Source organism: Lissotriton helveticus, chromosome 6 (genome assembly GCF_964261635.1).
Source record: "Lissotriton helveticus chromosome 6, aLisHel1.1, whole genome shotgun sequence".
NCBI classification, from domain to species: Eukaryota; Metazoa; Chordata; class Amphibia; order Caudata; family Salamandridae; genus Lissotriton; species Lissotriton helveticus.
Window position 1 is genome coordinate 710,363,145 of NC_136067.1, and position 15,561 is coordinate 710,378,705.

The 15,561-nt window shown below is 50.7% G+C and overlaps 1 protein-coding gene across 2 annotated transcripts in view; it reads left to right on the forward strand.

The window, feature by feature from the left end:
* SLC35A1 (solute carrier family 35 member A1) overlaps nt 1-15,561 on the forward strand; it is a 416,391-nt gene that overhangs the window by 225,187 nt on the left and 175,643 nt on the right. The window contains exon 8 of one of the 2 annotated variants that reach the window (XM_078648193.1): nt 11,447-13,685. The exons of the other annotated variant lie outside the window; for it this stretch is intronic. Within the exon in view, the coding sequence (XP_078504319.1) occupies nt 11,447-11,580 (134 nt within the window). The 3' untranslated portion in view covers nt 11,581-13,685. Of the gene's footprint in view, nt 1-11,446; nt 13,686-15,561 lie in introns of those variants that run through there. 2 annotated transcript variants of the gene reach the window in all.

Sequence of the window (15,561 nt, forward strand, 5' to 3'; positions counted from 1 at the left end):
TTTGTACTGTTCGCAATTTAAGAAATCGCAAAATTGCGATTTCTTAAATTGCGACTGCATTTAAGGAATCTCAAATTGAGATTCCTTAAATGCAATGCATCAAACTTAAAAAAAAATAGTGATTTCGCTAATAGGGGGAGAAAATTACTATGAAGTTGACCTTCATGGTAATTTGCGAAAACTTTGGAAAATGCACTAAAGTGCATTTTTCAAAGTTCCATTTTACACACACACATGCCCTTGGGGCAAGTGTGTGTGCAAGATGTACTTATAAGCAGATTTCAGGGGTGCAACAGGGTGTCCTTTTGACACCCTGGCACCCTTGAAATTGCATTCTCAATTTGCGATTCTCTAATTGAGAATCGCAAATTGAGAATGTCTTCCCATTCATTCCTATGGGCCTCTATTCCTTAATTGCGATTCGCAATTTGCGAGTTACTTAACCTTCGCGCGCTGAGGCATTTGCTGCTGTATTTGCCGTTTTAAATAATTTTACAATCTTTTGCTTTACTGCGCGATCGCGCTGATAATTTTAGCGCTAGGTGCATTATTTTGTCCTAGCTTGTCTCGGGGGGTTACACCCAGAACAGCTCTTACCTGCACTCTAATTGTGTCCCCATCCCGCACTTGAGGGAATTAGAACGCGTCAGGGGCTTCCTGGGCTCTTGGGGAGATCGCGCTGCGGTGATTGGAGCCGCCATTTTGGGTGAGGGAACCAGGGTGTGCCGAATAGCAGGCGCCATCTTGGTTGGGGGGCTAGTGTTTTCACTGTAGGACTCGCGTGCCTGGAAAGGGCATAAAAACGGAACTTCCTTCATTAACAGGTCAGACTTACTTGACCTTCGCGCGCTGAGGCATTTGCTGCTGTATTTGCCGTTTTAAATAATTTTACAATCTTTTGCTTTACTGCGCGATCGCGCTGATAATTTTAGCGCTAGGTGCATTATTTTGTCCTAGCTTGTTTTGGGGGGGGTTACACCCAGAACAGCTCTTACCTGCACTCTAATTGTGTCCCCATCCCGCACTTGAGGGAATTAGAACGCGTCAGGGGCTTCCTGGGCTCTTGGGGAGATCGCGCTGCGGTGATTGGAGCCGCCATTTTGGGTGAGGGAACCAGGGTGTGCCGAATAGCAGGCGCCATCTTGGTTGGGGGGCTAGTGTTTTCACTGCAGGACTCGCGTGCCTGGAAAGGGCATAAAAACGGAACTTCCTTCATTAACAGGTCAGACTTACTTGACCTTCGCGCTCTGAGGCATTTGCTGCTGTATTTGCCGTTTTAAATAATTTTACAATCTTTTGCTTTACTGCGCGATCGCGCTGATAATTTTAGCGCTAGGTGCATTATTTTGTCCTAGCTTGTCTTGGGGGGTTACACCCAGAACAGCTCTTACCTGCACTCTAATTGTGTCCCCATCCCGCACTTGAGGGAATTAGAACGCGTCAGGGGCTTCCCGGGCTCTTGGGGAGATCGCGCTGCGGTGATTGGAGCTGCCATTTTGGGTGAGGGAACCAGGGTGTGCCGAATAGCAGGCGCCATCTTGGTTGGGGGGCTAGTGTTTTCACTGCAGGATTCGCGTGCCTACGGCTATATAGGATGGCTGACCCTACAGCGCGCAGCGGGCGCGCCGGCGGATCGTCGGAGGTGCGCCAGAGGTAAGCCCGTTTGCGCCCGTTCGCGCACTGGACGCGCCGGGCGCCGGACACTCTGCCTGTCAGGAACGTATTGTACCATTGTACTCTCGTGACATCTTATACGCTTGAATCCCGGCACTCTCCCAAACCGTAGGCATAGATCCATTGGTAGGCATCCAGATTCCATATCCTGTGGCCTGTTGAATGTGAGATCGCTTATCAAGCACTGTGAAGAGATTGCGCTACTCATAGAGTCCTATGAGCTAGACGCACTCTTCATGACTGAGACCTGGACCACAACGACTAGTGAGGTGGAATTGGGAACAGCTTGCCCCCTGGGTTTTAAAATAATACACAATCCCAGAGTAGGGGCTAGAGGAGGCGGAATTGGACTGATCTTCAGAGAGACATTAAACTTCTCGCAGCTCAACATCAAGGCTATCGCTGGATGTGAAGTATTTGGCCTTTCCATCAAGGGTCCAGGAGGTGTGCTATACACGGGGCTGTTATGTTACAGACCCCCTGTGGGTACGCTGTCCGCTGTGCCTGAGCTTATAGACTTAATCTATGACTTGTCTCATTCCCATACTAGGCTGATGGTGCTAGGGGATTTCAACCTTTGGCCAAATGGACCGACTAACTCCGCATTTGTAGAGCTGGTCCAAGCCTGCCGCAATATTGAGCTACAACAGCTAGTACTCTCGCAAACCCACTCTAAGGGTCATATTCTCGACCTGCTTTTCGCCGATGCTGGTCAAGCGTCTCTGCGGGACGTCATACCTCAGGGTTGGACAGATCACGCTCTCGTCCTCTTTTCCCTCTCATGTCCAGTCGTCACAGCAACGAAAGGTAGTGTGGGTGGCACTAGAATGGGTAGACAATGGTCTAAACTTCTTAAACAGCCTACCCTGCCTACCCTATTTCCTGACGGGTTCACACTGGGAGATACGGTGGACATGAGCTACGAGACGTTTTGTCAGCAAATTTCGGCCTCTCTGGACTCTTCGGCGCCGATGCGCAAAATGAGAGCTAGGACCAATCTGGCTATGCCATGGTACTCAGAGCAACTCCGGCAGCTCAAGCTTCAGTGTAAACAGGCTGAGCGTGCTTGGAGGAAACAGTATCTGGAACCATGTAGAGTCCGTTTCAAACAAGCTCTGGCGACCTATAAGGTCCAGATTAAGCTGGCCAAGGCCAGACACTTAGAAGAACTATTGCTGGCAGCTGCAAATAAGTCTCAGGCCTTATTTAAGATCGTAAAAGACCTGGCCCATCCAGCTTGTACTAAAAACAACATACCGGCCTCCCAAGCTCTCTGTGACTCGTTGGCACAGGCTTTTGAGGACAAGATTGCCACCATCTTAAATAATCTTGCCTCGTCATCTGGTCAGCCTGTGCATTATTCCAACTGTACTGAGAACGCGGAGGAGGGCGTTAAGTCAGCTGAATTGAACAACTTGCCTTTACCATCGTTCAAGGATTTCTGCGCATTGGCCGACGGTATATCTTCAGGTTCACCGTTTGATCCTCTCCCACCAAAATTTTGGAAACTGTTTCGGGAAGAGCTTCTTCCACCTCTTTTCCATCTGCTGCCAGTCCCTTAGCTCGGCGCGGGTCCCAGTCAGCTGGAAATTGGCGGTTGTTTCCCCACTACTCAAGAAGGAAAATCTGGATCCCGCCTGTCCAGCTAATTACAGACCCATCTCTCTGTTGCCATTCCCTGTTAAGATCCTTGAGAAACTGGCCACAAAACATCTCTCCAACTTTCAGGGGGCTAGCTTGCCCGCTGAATCGGTTCGTAATCTGGGGGTGATGTTCAGTGCTAGCTTGCAGCTTGATGTGTCAGTGAATCGAACGGTGGCCACCTGTATGGCGTTGCTCTGCTCGCTGCGTAAGATCTTACCATTGCTCCCTGCACAGGCTAGACCAGAGGTAGTGCGGAGCATAATTTTAAGTCGTATTGACTATTGTAACGCACTACTTCTGGGGGCTCCGGCTACTCTAGTTGGAAAACTGCAGCGGGTACAGAATTTTTCCGCCAAATTGGCCCTCTCACGTCGTCGCCTGGATTCCTCTGCTAAGGCACTTAGGGACCTCCACTGGCTGCCAGTCTCCCAGAGGATTGATTTTAAAGCAATGTGCCTGGTATTTAGGGCTCTACACGGACAGGGTCCGTCCCCTTTGCAGGATCTCTTTTCCTGGTACACCCCTTCTAGATCTCTACGGTCAGCCTCAGCTCATTTGGTGGTTGTACCTAAGATTCTGAGGTCTCGGACGGGCGGCCGGTCCTTTAGGTTTACCGCTGCAAGATTGTGGAACTCCCTTCCTTTGGGTCTGAGGGGTATGGAAAACTTTTGCTCTTTTAAAAAAGCCCTGAAAACCCACCTGTTCCCTAGAGCAATGTAAATGTATCTGCAGCTGGAAACATCATGTATGTGTAAGTGTCAGTACAGTCTAAGCGCCAGGATGCCCGACGGGTGACAGAAATTGCGCTATATAAGTACATCTATACATACATACATACATTAGGGAATTTTAAGAAATCGCAATTTTTTTAGCGATTTCATCATGCATAGCCTTTTGCACTTTCTTATTAGCGAATCCTTATTTTTCGATAATAAGGAATCGCAAATGGCATTGTTGATGCATGTGGGCCTAAGTGTCCCATGCCTAAAAAAATGTGTAATGTAAAATGGTGCTCATGTAAAGCGCTCTAATGCCCATGCGTCAAGTTTGCTATGCATATAGCACAAAAAAAGTGCATATAGTACAAAAAAGAAAAGAAAAGGTGATACTTTTAGTTCATTCCTGTCCTGTATGCCTACTTTAAAAATTAAATGCACCATGAACCTCAAATCTTACTTATACAATACAGAGTTGTATACGGCATTTCTTTTTTTTTTTTTTTTTATTTATTTTTTAGTTCAACTGCTTTTATTGATGTTGACTTCAATACACTGTTTCGCACGCCTACAACCCGGAGGCCGGCGGCTACCCTGCAATCTGCAGTGAGTACGCAATTATTCAGACACAGCCTTAAACCGGCATCCCTGAGGCCCGGTGGCGATAGGACGGAGGTGTGAGAGGAGCAAGTATCAACCTGTGCCATCGAATAAGTAGCGCATTGAAGGATGTCGTGCAGTGGAACAAAGTGTGCATCATAACAAACCCAACTTCTAAACCTTCCCCCCCCCCCACCCACTCTTACCCTAGAAACAGGAAAAAACTTGGTCAGTGAGTTAGATCTCCTTCAGCACAGTGTCAGCGCCACGAGCGCAGTGTCAATAACACAGCTATCTGATCTTCCCATTCGTTAGGGATCTTAGTCTATGTCTTCCCGTCCAGCCTGTGTGGCCAGGGGGGGTTCACAGATATTACCTCTAAATTCATTCCAGCAGGACCATATATCGTTCCATTTGCGGGGGCAACCTCTTGTCTCATAGACTGTCTTTTCTTGCAGCATGCACCAGTCCATGTCGCTCTGCCACTCTCTCAGTGTCGGGGAATGAGGGGCTCCCCAGAGTCTCGCTATGTTTCTCTTTGCCACCATCTGTCCAAGTGTTACCCAGACCCTCCCCTTGGATGACAGGTCCGTGGGTTCCCATATATTTAGGAGGCATCGCTTGGCCTCAGGGCGAAGGTCTACCTCCATAACCTCCTGCATACAGTGGATCACTCTCCTCCAGTATCGGTGCACCTTTGGACACTCCCATAGTATGTGGAAAAAGGTGCCTTTCCCTCCACAACCCCTTCTACAGAGACCTTCTCCACCCTTCCCCATCGCCACCAGCCTAGTGCAGGAAATGTAGACTCTATGGAGGATTTTTAGTTGGACTAGCCTTAGTCGGGCCGAAATCGCTACTTCTCTAGGTGAGGCTAGTGCGTGAGACCACTCCTCCTCATCTATCTCCAGCCCATCAGTGATCCATTTGTCTCTAAGAGGAAGTAAGGAGTCAGGGGGGTTGTTAATTAGTTTACGATATGTGAGGGAGATGGCGTGTTCTGGAAGGTGCCCGTCAAGTAGTCTATCCTCCAGTGGAGAGGCCAGGGGCAAGGTGGTGTCTGGCGGGATATTCGCTTGCAGTGAATGTCGGACCTGTATGTATCGGAAGTACTCAGTGCGCGCCATGTCGTATGTGTCTCGTAGATGTGCAAACGTATGGACACCCTTCGGTCCCCATAGGTCACCAATGTGCGAAATCCCTATCAGGTCCCAGCTGCGGAACCCTTTGGTGCGTCCCAGTGTACCCAGCCTTTCAGAAGCCCACAGAGGCGTGGACATGGTGAGGACATTGGACCATCCCAGCTTTTTGTGAGCAGTGTGCCAAATCTGAACTGAGTGCTGGGTCGGTCCAGTAAGTCGGTACCTCCCCGGCCTTGAGTAGAGCGCGGCCTCGTAGTTCCCTCCAGGGAGCTGCCACCTGTCCATCCCGTACCCGGGGTCATCCCCACTACTATATGTCCCTTGGTTAATGGCGGCGAGGTGTGCTGCCCAGTAGTATTTTCGGATGTCGGGGAGGGCGATCCCACCATCGTACCACCCTAGTGTGAGTTTGTGCAATCCGATCCTGGGCGCACCCGCCCACAGGAGTTCACGTTGCGCCCCCTCCACCGCCACAAAGTACGCATTGGGCACTCTGTCCGGGTAGTTCTGTAGCGCGTAGAGGAACCTAGGCAACGCCACCATTTTAAATAGGGCCGCCCGGCCCAACAATGACAGTGGAAGATTTTGCCAGGATTTCGCCTCCCGCTGAAGCCGTCTGAGGGGAGGGAGTAGATTGCGCTCATATAGCAAGGTCTTGTCAGTGGAGACAAAGACTCCTAGGTATGTGAAGCCGTCCGTTGCCACTTGTAAAGGGCAGGTGGCCGGCAGTTTTGGGGGGTCCCCGCGTAGCACGTATAGGTGCGACTTAGTCCAATTAATTCTAAACCCTGAGTTGCGGCCGAAACTGGTGAGGATGTCAAGCACCGCCAGGATGGACCTACGCGGTCTGGACAGGTACAGGAGGATGTCGTCGGCGTACAGGGAAATCTTGTCTTCCCATTCCTCCGTCCAGGCTATACCTCTGAGGTATACGTCCTGCCTTATCCAGGCCGCGAGAGGCTCGAGTGAGAGCGCAAACAGGAGAGGAGAGAGAGGGCATCCCTGTCGGGTCCCTCTCTCGAGGGTGAAGACCGCCGACGCCTTGCCATTCACGACCACCTGGGCCAGAGGTTTGGTGTAGAGGAGGCGCACCCACGATATAAAGTTTGGTCCGAATCCCAGTTTGCGCAGCACTGCGATCATGTACGGCCATTCAAGGGTGTCGAATGCCATGGTGGCGTCGAGGGAGACCACCACCGCGTCCTCTTGCAGTTTATGTCTCTGACCGAGCACCCCGTGCAGGCGGCGGATGTTGAGCGCCGTATTACGGCGGGGCATGAACCCTGACTGGTCCGAATGGACCAGAGTAGCCAGGACCGGCTGGAGTCTATTCGCGAGCGCTTTGGCAAGGATCTTCGGCTCTGCGTTGATCAACGAGATCGGCCGGTAGGAGGCACACTGGTCCCTAGGTTTTCCTTCCTTGGGGATCGCCACAATAGTGGCCAGCCGCTGTTCTTTGGGCAGGATGCCATACTCCCGACTTTCTTCGAACATGGGCTTAAGGCGCCTACTGAGGGCGTCTGGTTGCAATTTGTAGAGCTCAATCGGAAGGCCGTTCGGCCCCAGGGCCTTGCCTGGGCGTAGGTCTACAATTGCGCGCTGCAGTTCTGAGGGAGCGAGCGGGCTTTCAAGGGATTCTCTTTCCGTCTCCGACAAGCAGGGCAATTGGATGTCCGCCAAGAGGGCCAAGGAGTCCTCTTCCGGGCGGTCCGAGACCCGGCTGTATACTTGCCTGTAATGCCGCGCAAATTCCGCCACAATCTCTCGGGGGTTCTGTTACCGTCGCCCCCTCAGTCGTCAGGATTTCGGGGACCACCCTGGTGGCCTGTTACTTTTTCTCCAGCCACGCTATCAGTTTCCCGGCCTTATCGCCCTGGTCGTATATCCTGCCCATCGTGTGTCTGGCTGCCCTTTGAGCGTCTTGCGTGACTAGTTCTCTGTATTCAGCCGTTTTGAGCCGTAGCCTATGGTGCACAGCAGGCGCTCTGGTTGTACTCGCCTCCTGTTCAAGGGCCGCCAGGTCTGCTTCTACTGCAGTGACCTGGCGTTCTTTCTCCCTCCGTTTCCCAGCTATGTGTGACAGAGCCTCCCCCCTGAGCACCGTTTTGAAGGCCTCCCAGAGGATGACCGGGGAGTCCACAGACCCTTCATTACTATCGAAGTACTGGGTTATCGCTTTCGTGAGCGCCTTCTCAGTCTCTTCCGATTTAAGGTGCCATGCGCTGATGGGCGCTATACAACCCTCTCGCCGAGTCCCGAATGTGAAGTGTGCGAGCACTGGCGAATGGTCAGATATGCCGCGCGGTAAGTGCGTCGTGTCATGTACCGTCATGTCTTGGGTTAGTAGGGTGAGGATGTGGTCCAGTCTGGAGAATGTGCCATGGGGACCGGAGAAGAAGGTATATTGTTTGTCAGTCGGGTGCAGCAGCCGCCAGACATCGGTAAGCCCGAAAGCTTCTAGGAAGGTGGACAGCCATTGCTGCCCTTGTGGTGTGTCTCTGGGAGGGTGTCTGTCTAAAGTGCCCGCCACAACAGCATTATAGTCTCCCCCCAGCACGAGACGACCGTGGGGAAGAGAGTGGAGCAATTTGCCCAGATCCGCGTATGATTGGGTTTGGAGGCCTGGCGGGATATATACCGACAGTAGGTTGAGGTGTTGCCCTTCCCACCTGCCGGACAGCACCGCGAAGCGGCCCTGCGGGTCCGACTCAGTGTTTGTGATGTGGATGGGAAGTGACCGGCGTATCAAAATCCCCACCCCCCTGGAGCCTGACGTGAAGCCCGCATGCACTACAAGAGTGTATCCCAACCTATTGAGGGCCTGACATGTGTTTCCCAGGAGGTGGGTTTCCTGCAGCAGTACTGCGTCAGGTTGGTGCCTTCTAATGAACTGGAGGACTATGGTGCGCTTGAGTTTATCTCCAAGCCCATTCACGTTCCAGCTCAGGATCTTGAGGTTTTTTTCCCAGCGTCTAGCCATAACCGTGACTGTGTGAGGTAAACTGTGGCCGCCTTCCGGCGCTCGGGCCAAGTCCGACAGTAAGAACTACACATGACCATAAAACACTCCCCCCCCCCCCCCCAATTGCCCTCCCAACAGTAATATGTGAAGCAAACAGAATAATCATGTACGGAACAATGTTGCACAATCCCTTTCTCGGTCCGTAGAACCCCCCCCACAATGAACTAGCCCCCCACCCTGCCCCCTGCTCCGTAGGCTTCGAACTACCCACAACCCCAATTAGCAGAGCGCCTGTCGTCCCCATCCCACCCCGGAGAGAGTAAACCACTTCCCCCCCGAGGAACTCTGGTAGTAGGCACGTGTGCCAGGCCCAACTCCAGCCGCCCTTCCCGTGTCCCCGACATGGAAGTCCCTTTAGTCTATGGAGATGCGGCGTTCAGCCCAGTAATACAATAGTCACGGGTAGGTGTGCCCGCACCCCAAAGCAGTGTAGGAGTCTTACCGCTGTGGATGCCAGCGCAGTCATGGCCAAGTGGCTGGTAGATGCTGTTCGGCGTCTCACCGTGCTGCGTTGTCATGAGGGGAGTCCCAACGAGGACTGTTGGATCTGGAGCGCCACGACCTTTGGCTCTGTTCGCCCCCAGCAGCTCCCCCATCTGCCGACCCGGGGGAGGGGGCCCCCGGTTCTCTCCAGACGTCTCGATTCTGCGTTGTCTGTGCCTCCGGCGCCTGCTCGTCGAGCCACTCCTGGACCGTCTCCGGCGAGGTGAAGAAGCGGGATTTACCACCAAATATGATCTTGAGCTTAGCGGGATAGAACATCATGTATTTGATTCCTCGCTCTCTGAGTGCTGCCTTCACCCCCATGAAAGAGCGACGCTCCTGCTGAACCTGCAAGGTGAAGTCCGGGAAGAATCTAATGGTGGTCCCCTCATACTGCAGGTCCCCCTGCTGCCTGGCCGCCTGGAGGATGGCATCCCGGTCACGGTAATTTAGTATTTTCGCGATGATCGTGCGGGGCGGGGCGCCAGGCTTGGGCTTGGGGAGCAGGGCTCGATGGGCCCTCTCGATGGTGAAAAACTTGGAGAGCCGCTTCGGCCGAAGATGGTGCAGGATGAGGTCCTCCAAGAACAGCTCCGTGCTTTGCTTCTCCGAATCCTCCGGCACACCTACGACGCGAATGTTACTGCGCCTGGCCCGTCCTTCCTGGTCCTCGAGTCTCAGAGCCATTAGCCGGTGTCGGTGGACGAGTTCATTTACCCGGCCTTCCAGTTGCTTTGAGGAGGCCTGGAGCGTCGCTATGTCAGTTTCGTTGGCCTTGGACCTTTCAGTGGTCTTGCCCAGGTCAGTACGCAGCAGATTGACTTCAATCGTGACTTTGTCCATCTTGGATTCCAGAGTGGTGCCGAGCGTCTGGATTGCGGCCATGATGGACGTCAGTGAGGGTTCGGTTGCGTCCGAGGTGCCTCCTCCCCTTGCTCCCGACTGCGCGGGTCCTGTAGCCACCGCGTACTTGTCAAGTTTATTTGTTTGGGTCGGGACTACCGCTTTGGGCCTCATGGTGGATCAGGGCCCCTTCTCCCGTGGCCAACAGTCGGCGACGGTCACCTCTGTTCCGGGCAGGTGTATATCAGTTGTGCAGGAGTCTGGCCTTTACACTGGAGGATCCCACAGCTCCGGCCTGCTGTAGCCGTCCGGCCCACTTGCTCCACTCGGTAATTAAGTTCGGCCGTTCAGGTAGGCCGTTACACGTATTCAGTCCAGGAGCGTGCTGGGGACTGTCTTGCTCCGCGTTAGGCTGCCCGGCTGGGCCCTGCGAGATCACCCCCGGTGCGGCCTGAGGGCGATCGGCCCCCCCTCAGATGGTGGCACTATGTGTGGAAGCCTGGCCGTGGGCCGGGTTGGCGGGTTCCCCCTCACAGCGGCCGGCGCTGCGGGCCCCCTCCGGATTTCTCACGCTCACCTCCGGAGTCTGGTCGATGGCCGGTGGCACTCGGCAGCAGGCAGCGCCGCAGACCCAGGCCGTCACGGCGTCTGCGTCAGGCTCTCCGCCTCTCCTTAGTGCCGGTGTGCGGGAGCCATGCTAGTCCAAGCGATGTGCAGCTCGGGGCCACCCCCCTCCGGAATAGCGGAGATTTGGCCCGACTCCGGCCGTCGATGTGTAGGCCGCAAGCCGGGGCCTCGATTTAGGGCCGCTCCGAGTCCAGGCTCCGGCCGCGAGCCCGCCCGCAAGACGAACGCTGCGGCGTTTCGTCTCCGCAGGGAGTGCGCTCGCCGTTCAAAAATCGGATCAGCCGCGGAACTGGTCTGGGGGCCGGTGCGCTTAGCTGAGAGCGCTCCGGCCAGGATTTAATGCGGATTTCTTCGGGGACAGCAGTCGTCCCGGCGGAGCTCCGGAGCTAGGCGGCCATCTCCGTCGGCGCCTGGCCACGCCTCGACATATACTGTATACGGCATTTCTTGTGCAGAATACATCTGGTACAAATCGAACGCACCAAGTTAGAAATAATTGTCCACTATGTTATGGTCTGTCTTCCATTCTGTAATATGCGATAATAGGACCTCTTCATTTGTGAGATGTTATTGGTAAGGTGACAAGGCTTGCTTTTGGCTTGAGTAAAAAATTCTGCTTGGTACAGCACCGCATTCTTATTGTTGAACATTCTGTTGTAAATATGTGCATCTTGACATGTTTCCTCTCGTTTCAGCGGTCACCTTTGCTGTTGGTTCACTTTTGGTATGCATTTCAATTTATCTATATGGACTACCAAGGCAAGATACCACAAAGATTCTGCCCGAAGTCGCCAATCATAGCTCAAAGGAAAAGCTCATTGTGATATGATGCTTGTTCATGAGGGGACAATGCGCTTCGTGCCAATCAAAGGACTGGACAAGGCCGGCAGGATGTCTTGGCCCCTGGGGCCCACCGGGACCCATGTTTGTGTCTGTGGTTGGAAGCGGCAGTAGAAGGAACATTTTTGGAGAGTTTTATGCAAGTTTTCGGACAATATTATGAATGTAAAGTGCAGCACTTTCTGTGGGAATAGTGCAGGCCAAAATTGTCATGCTCCCAAAGCCAAATTTGCGATGCGTCTTTACAGCTGCACTTCTCAAACCTTTATAAGTATTTCCTATTATTGCGGAGGTGGAAGGATGGGGATGATTGTATCTAATTTTGTAACGTCTTTTTTATTACTTGAAAATTATGAATCGGGTTTTGACATCTGCAGTAATTCGAAGACTACAGCTCTGAACACGTATATTGAATGAAGGATATGTGAAGGCCTCATTTACGCTGAGGCTTGCTCCTCAGTGAAAATAGGCTTCGGTAGAACGCTAGTGTTGTATACGTAGATTTCTTTTTAACCAGCTATTAAAACAATATTCTCCAACGTGATTTTTCTCTGTAATGTTGCACATAGTTGCATCCGTGTAACATTTGCATGTTTAAATAATAAGTGAATATACTATGTGCTCTCACTGTGCTCCTACTGGCCTTCAGCCCATTTCAATATCGATTTAATTGTCGTGATACTTTATGACGCAGCAACAGGGATTTCCTCTTCCAGGGCCTAGCGGCCTACCCAATTAAAATTCCTGATTCATGTTATATGGTCTCTCACCTGATGCTGTAGAAGGTTGTCAGAAGGGAAAAAAAACAGAAAGCACTGTCTCTGTAGGGCAAATTATATAATCCTGTTCTAGAGCGCTGTGGCTGAACTCCAGGCCAGTCAGACAGTGAGTCATTGAAAAATCATAAATCCAGTCAGCTAGTGCGCGGGTAACGTTGCAAGCACTGTTCCGGCCTCTGCACAGTGGAGGGGAGGAAGGAGCGTCAACTGGGATGCATGCTGGGGAGTCACAGGCCTGATGGCCTGAGTCTGGCTTCTCGGTTGTCAGGTAGATGGAAGGTCAGGACTGCCAGAATATAGAGTTGCACAGCCCTCCAAAACGGGCTGCAAGTTTCCTCCAATGATAGCTGGGTGCATGCTGATTGTCATGTCAACACTGCCATGGACACCCTGAAAAGGGAACCTCCACCTTGTTCTGATATCACAGTGTCCTTGGGACATCATTCTAACCTCACATGTACTCCCATGTACACATAATCATTACATATGGACAGTGGCGTAGAGCAAAATAATGCCCCCCCCCCCGGAAAGTGAAGAGGACCCCGATTCTCCCTTATCGCACACATATTCATTGACGTTTGGCAGAATGGGGCTACATGACTGGTTAGGGGCCCTGAAGGGCTGTGGGCTGCCCTGCACCGTAGGGGCTTAATGGGGGCGCGTTACGACCCTGCACATGCATATAGGGGACGTGAAGGACCCAGTTATGGGGAACTGAATGAATTTTCTACAGCTTGGGCATTTGGGTAAAAGTGTTCTGTGCTTATGCATCCATAATTAGCCCTCACTAATTGTCAGTCGCCCTTGAGCTTGGGTTGTACTTCACGTGCTGAGGGAACAAAATCATATGGGGACCAACTTTTGTCGATCTGAACAAGTAAAGTTCACTAGTGAAAGTGGTACAGAGCAGGCCAGAAAAGTAAATGTAGGCAGGAGGAGCAATCTCCATTGCAGTGCGAAAACTTTAATTCCCCACTCCAAGCTCCCTTTGCTTTTTGATTGCAAGAATATTCATCCAAGCCACCTCTACATTAGGCTTCAGTTAACTAATTATTCAGTAAACTGCTCACAAGTCAACCAGGATATAAGGAAAATATAGATGCTAGGTAAAGCAACTAATGTGCAAATCAATTTATAAAAAGAAAAAAAACGGAGCAGGAAGCAAAGTCGGCACAAAACATGCAAATATATGCAGATGGGGAGGAGATGAAAGGGGGTAGACATGTTGGAAATGGGGTGAATGTGTCTGCCCCATTTTTATTATAAATTTTTTAAAAATGCCTCAAAAAATAAATTTGAAACTTAAAAAATTCAACCTTATTGTTTGTCTTTTTGTGCATTTTGTAATTTACGTATGAAACAGAATTTGATTGGTGCAGTAGATTTGGAGCTAGAAAGAGTTTCACATTGCGAGAAACTCAATATAATTAATTTCTCAATTCCTTTCAATATTTTCTTCATGGGTCAGACTTTTTATTAGTCTTTTTAAGGTCCTTTTTTAGGTCTCACCGAGAGAGACCTAATGCCATCAGCACAGCTTTGGGGGCAAAAACATGCACGTGTTGCATTGCTTGCAATGGCAACACGTGCACGTGTGGTGATTTCCTTGCGGGAGCGTGCGCGCCATATGGTCGTACACTCCCGCAAGGGAATCGCGGAGGCCCCCTCCCGCCGCACGCACTTGTTTTATCAAGCAGATGTTACCACCACTTCGCCGTGAAGACGTTTTACCTCCATAAATGCTTAAAAAATAGATAAAGGAAATGGTTACAAAGTTTTAATTCAGCTGTTACTTCACAAACATCTGCCACTTCCTGGTTTTTGTAGTCCACGGTAAAACAGAACAATGTTGGTTAACGTTCTTTTGTTTTTGTACAGTGAGCACCTGCTGGCATTTTGCTTTTAAAATCGTAGAAAAATAACGCCATTCATACACATTTAGGAATGACCCCACAAAAGCCAGACAAGCAGGTTTGTGGTCAAAAGCAACCTTAGGCATACAAAACAACGACTATAAAGCTGGTGTTTTAATTCGGACCGGTATGCTCACATTCAGCTCGCATCGTGCACTGGTGCCATGAGCGTTCTTTGGAGGAAGATAAAGTCGTCCGTGGAGGCCAGTACCATTCCCTTTACTCGAGTACCCTTTCAGAGCTCACCAGCCCAATAAAGGAAGGAGTTCTGTCAGACCTACTGATCAGTTTAGCCGGCATCTCGCATGCTTCCCACTCCCTGCACTAATGCATGCATTTCACACTAACCCTTTCCTGTTATCTACTTTCCGTTCACCTTTCTAAACTATTTATACAGCAACCATTGGCTTGAAAGCTGCAGTTAAGAACTCTGCTTTCTGTTAAAGCAGATTTTCTGGCAGGCAGCCTCTATCCACTCCCTTCTGAAATAATCAGCCGTGTAATAACTAGGATTATATTTCACTACTGGGTGCCTCTCGGTATGTTCAGGTTCTGCTAGGCCTTTTCCTGTTTGACAGAATAGGAAGCGGCAAAACCTGCAGATTTGGGCTGTTCTCGTCACAATGTACAAATCACATAGGTCTGGTAATGCATACAAAAAGCAAAGGTTTTACTCTGAGTGAAGAACTGACATGCAGCCCGTAAAGCCGTAATTGCCCCAAAAGTCAAGCAATCCTTGTGGCATGCTGTGATCAAACAAGAGCTGCATTTTAATTGCAAGTTTGTCTGCCAACTTTTGAAATTCAGTTCAATCTAACAAACACTATCTAATCATGAGCAGAATATTGACCAGGAGTGGTATGTACAGAATTCTATATTTTCACTACGAAGGTCAAAGTATGCACATATGCCTATGTGACAAAGGACTACTCTTAGCAAATAAGTGTGATGCAAATCGGTTAACGATCCTGTAGCTTCCACCTATTGGATGCAACACGCTATCTACATCCACTAGGATAATGTCAGCGAAAGGAAAAACAGAGGAAAATGAAGTTTCGGTTCACGCGTTTAATCAGAGAATACAAAGTCAACCATAAATAAAGCAATTGATATTACTCGGGGGAAAAAGAGGTTGGTGGAACGAGTTTATGGTTGGAGGATGATAACTCATGGATGCTGTTTAATCAAATAACTTCCTCACAGCAGCACATCTTGCTTTCCTACTACTATCAGCCCAGTTCCTTCAGAAACAAGGGAGATTTTAGATCGGAACATTTT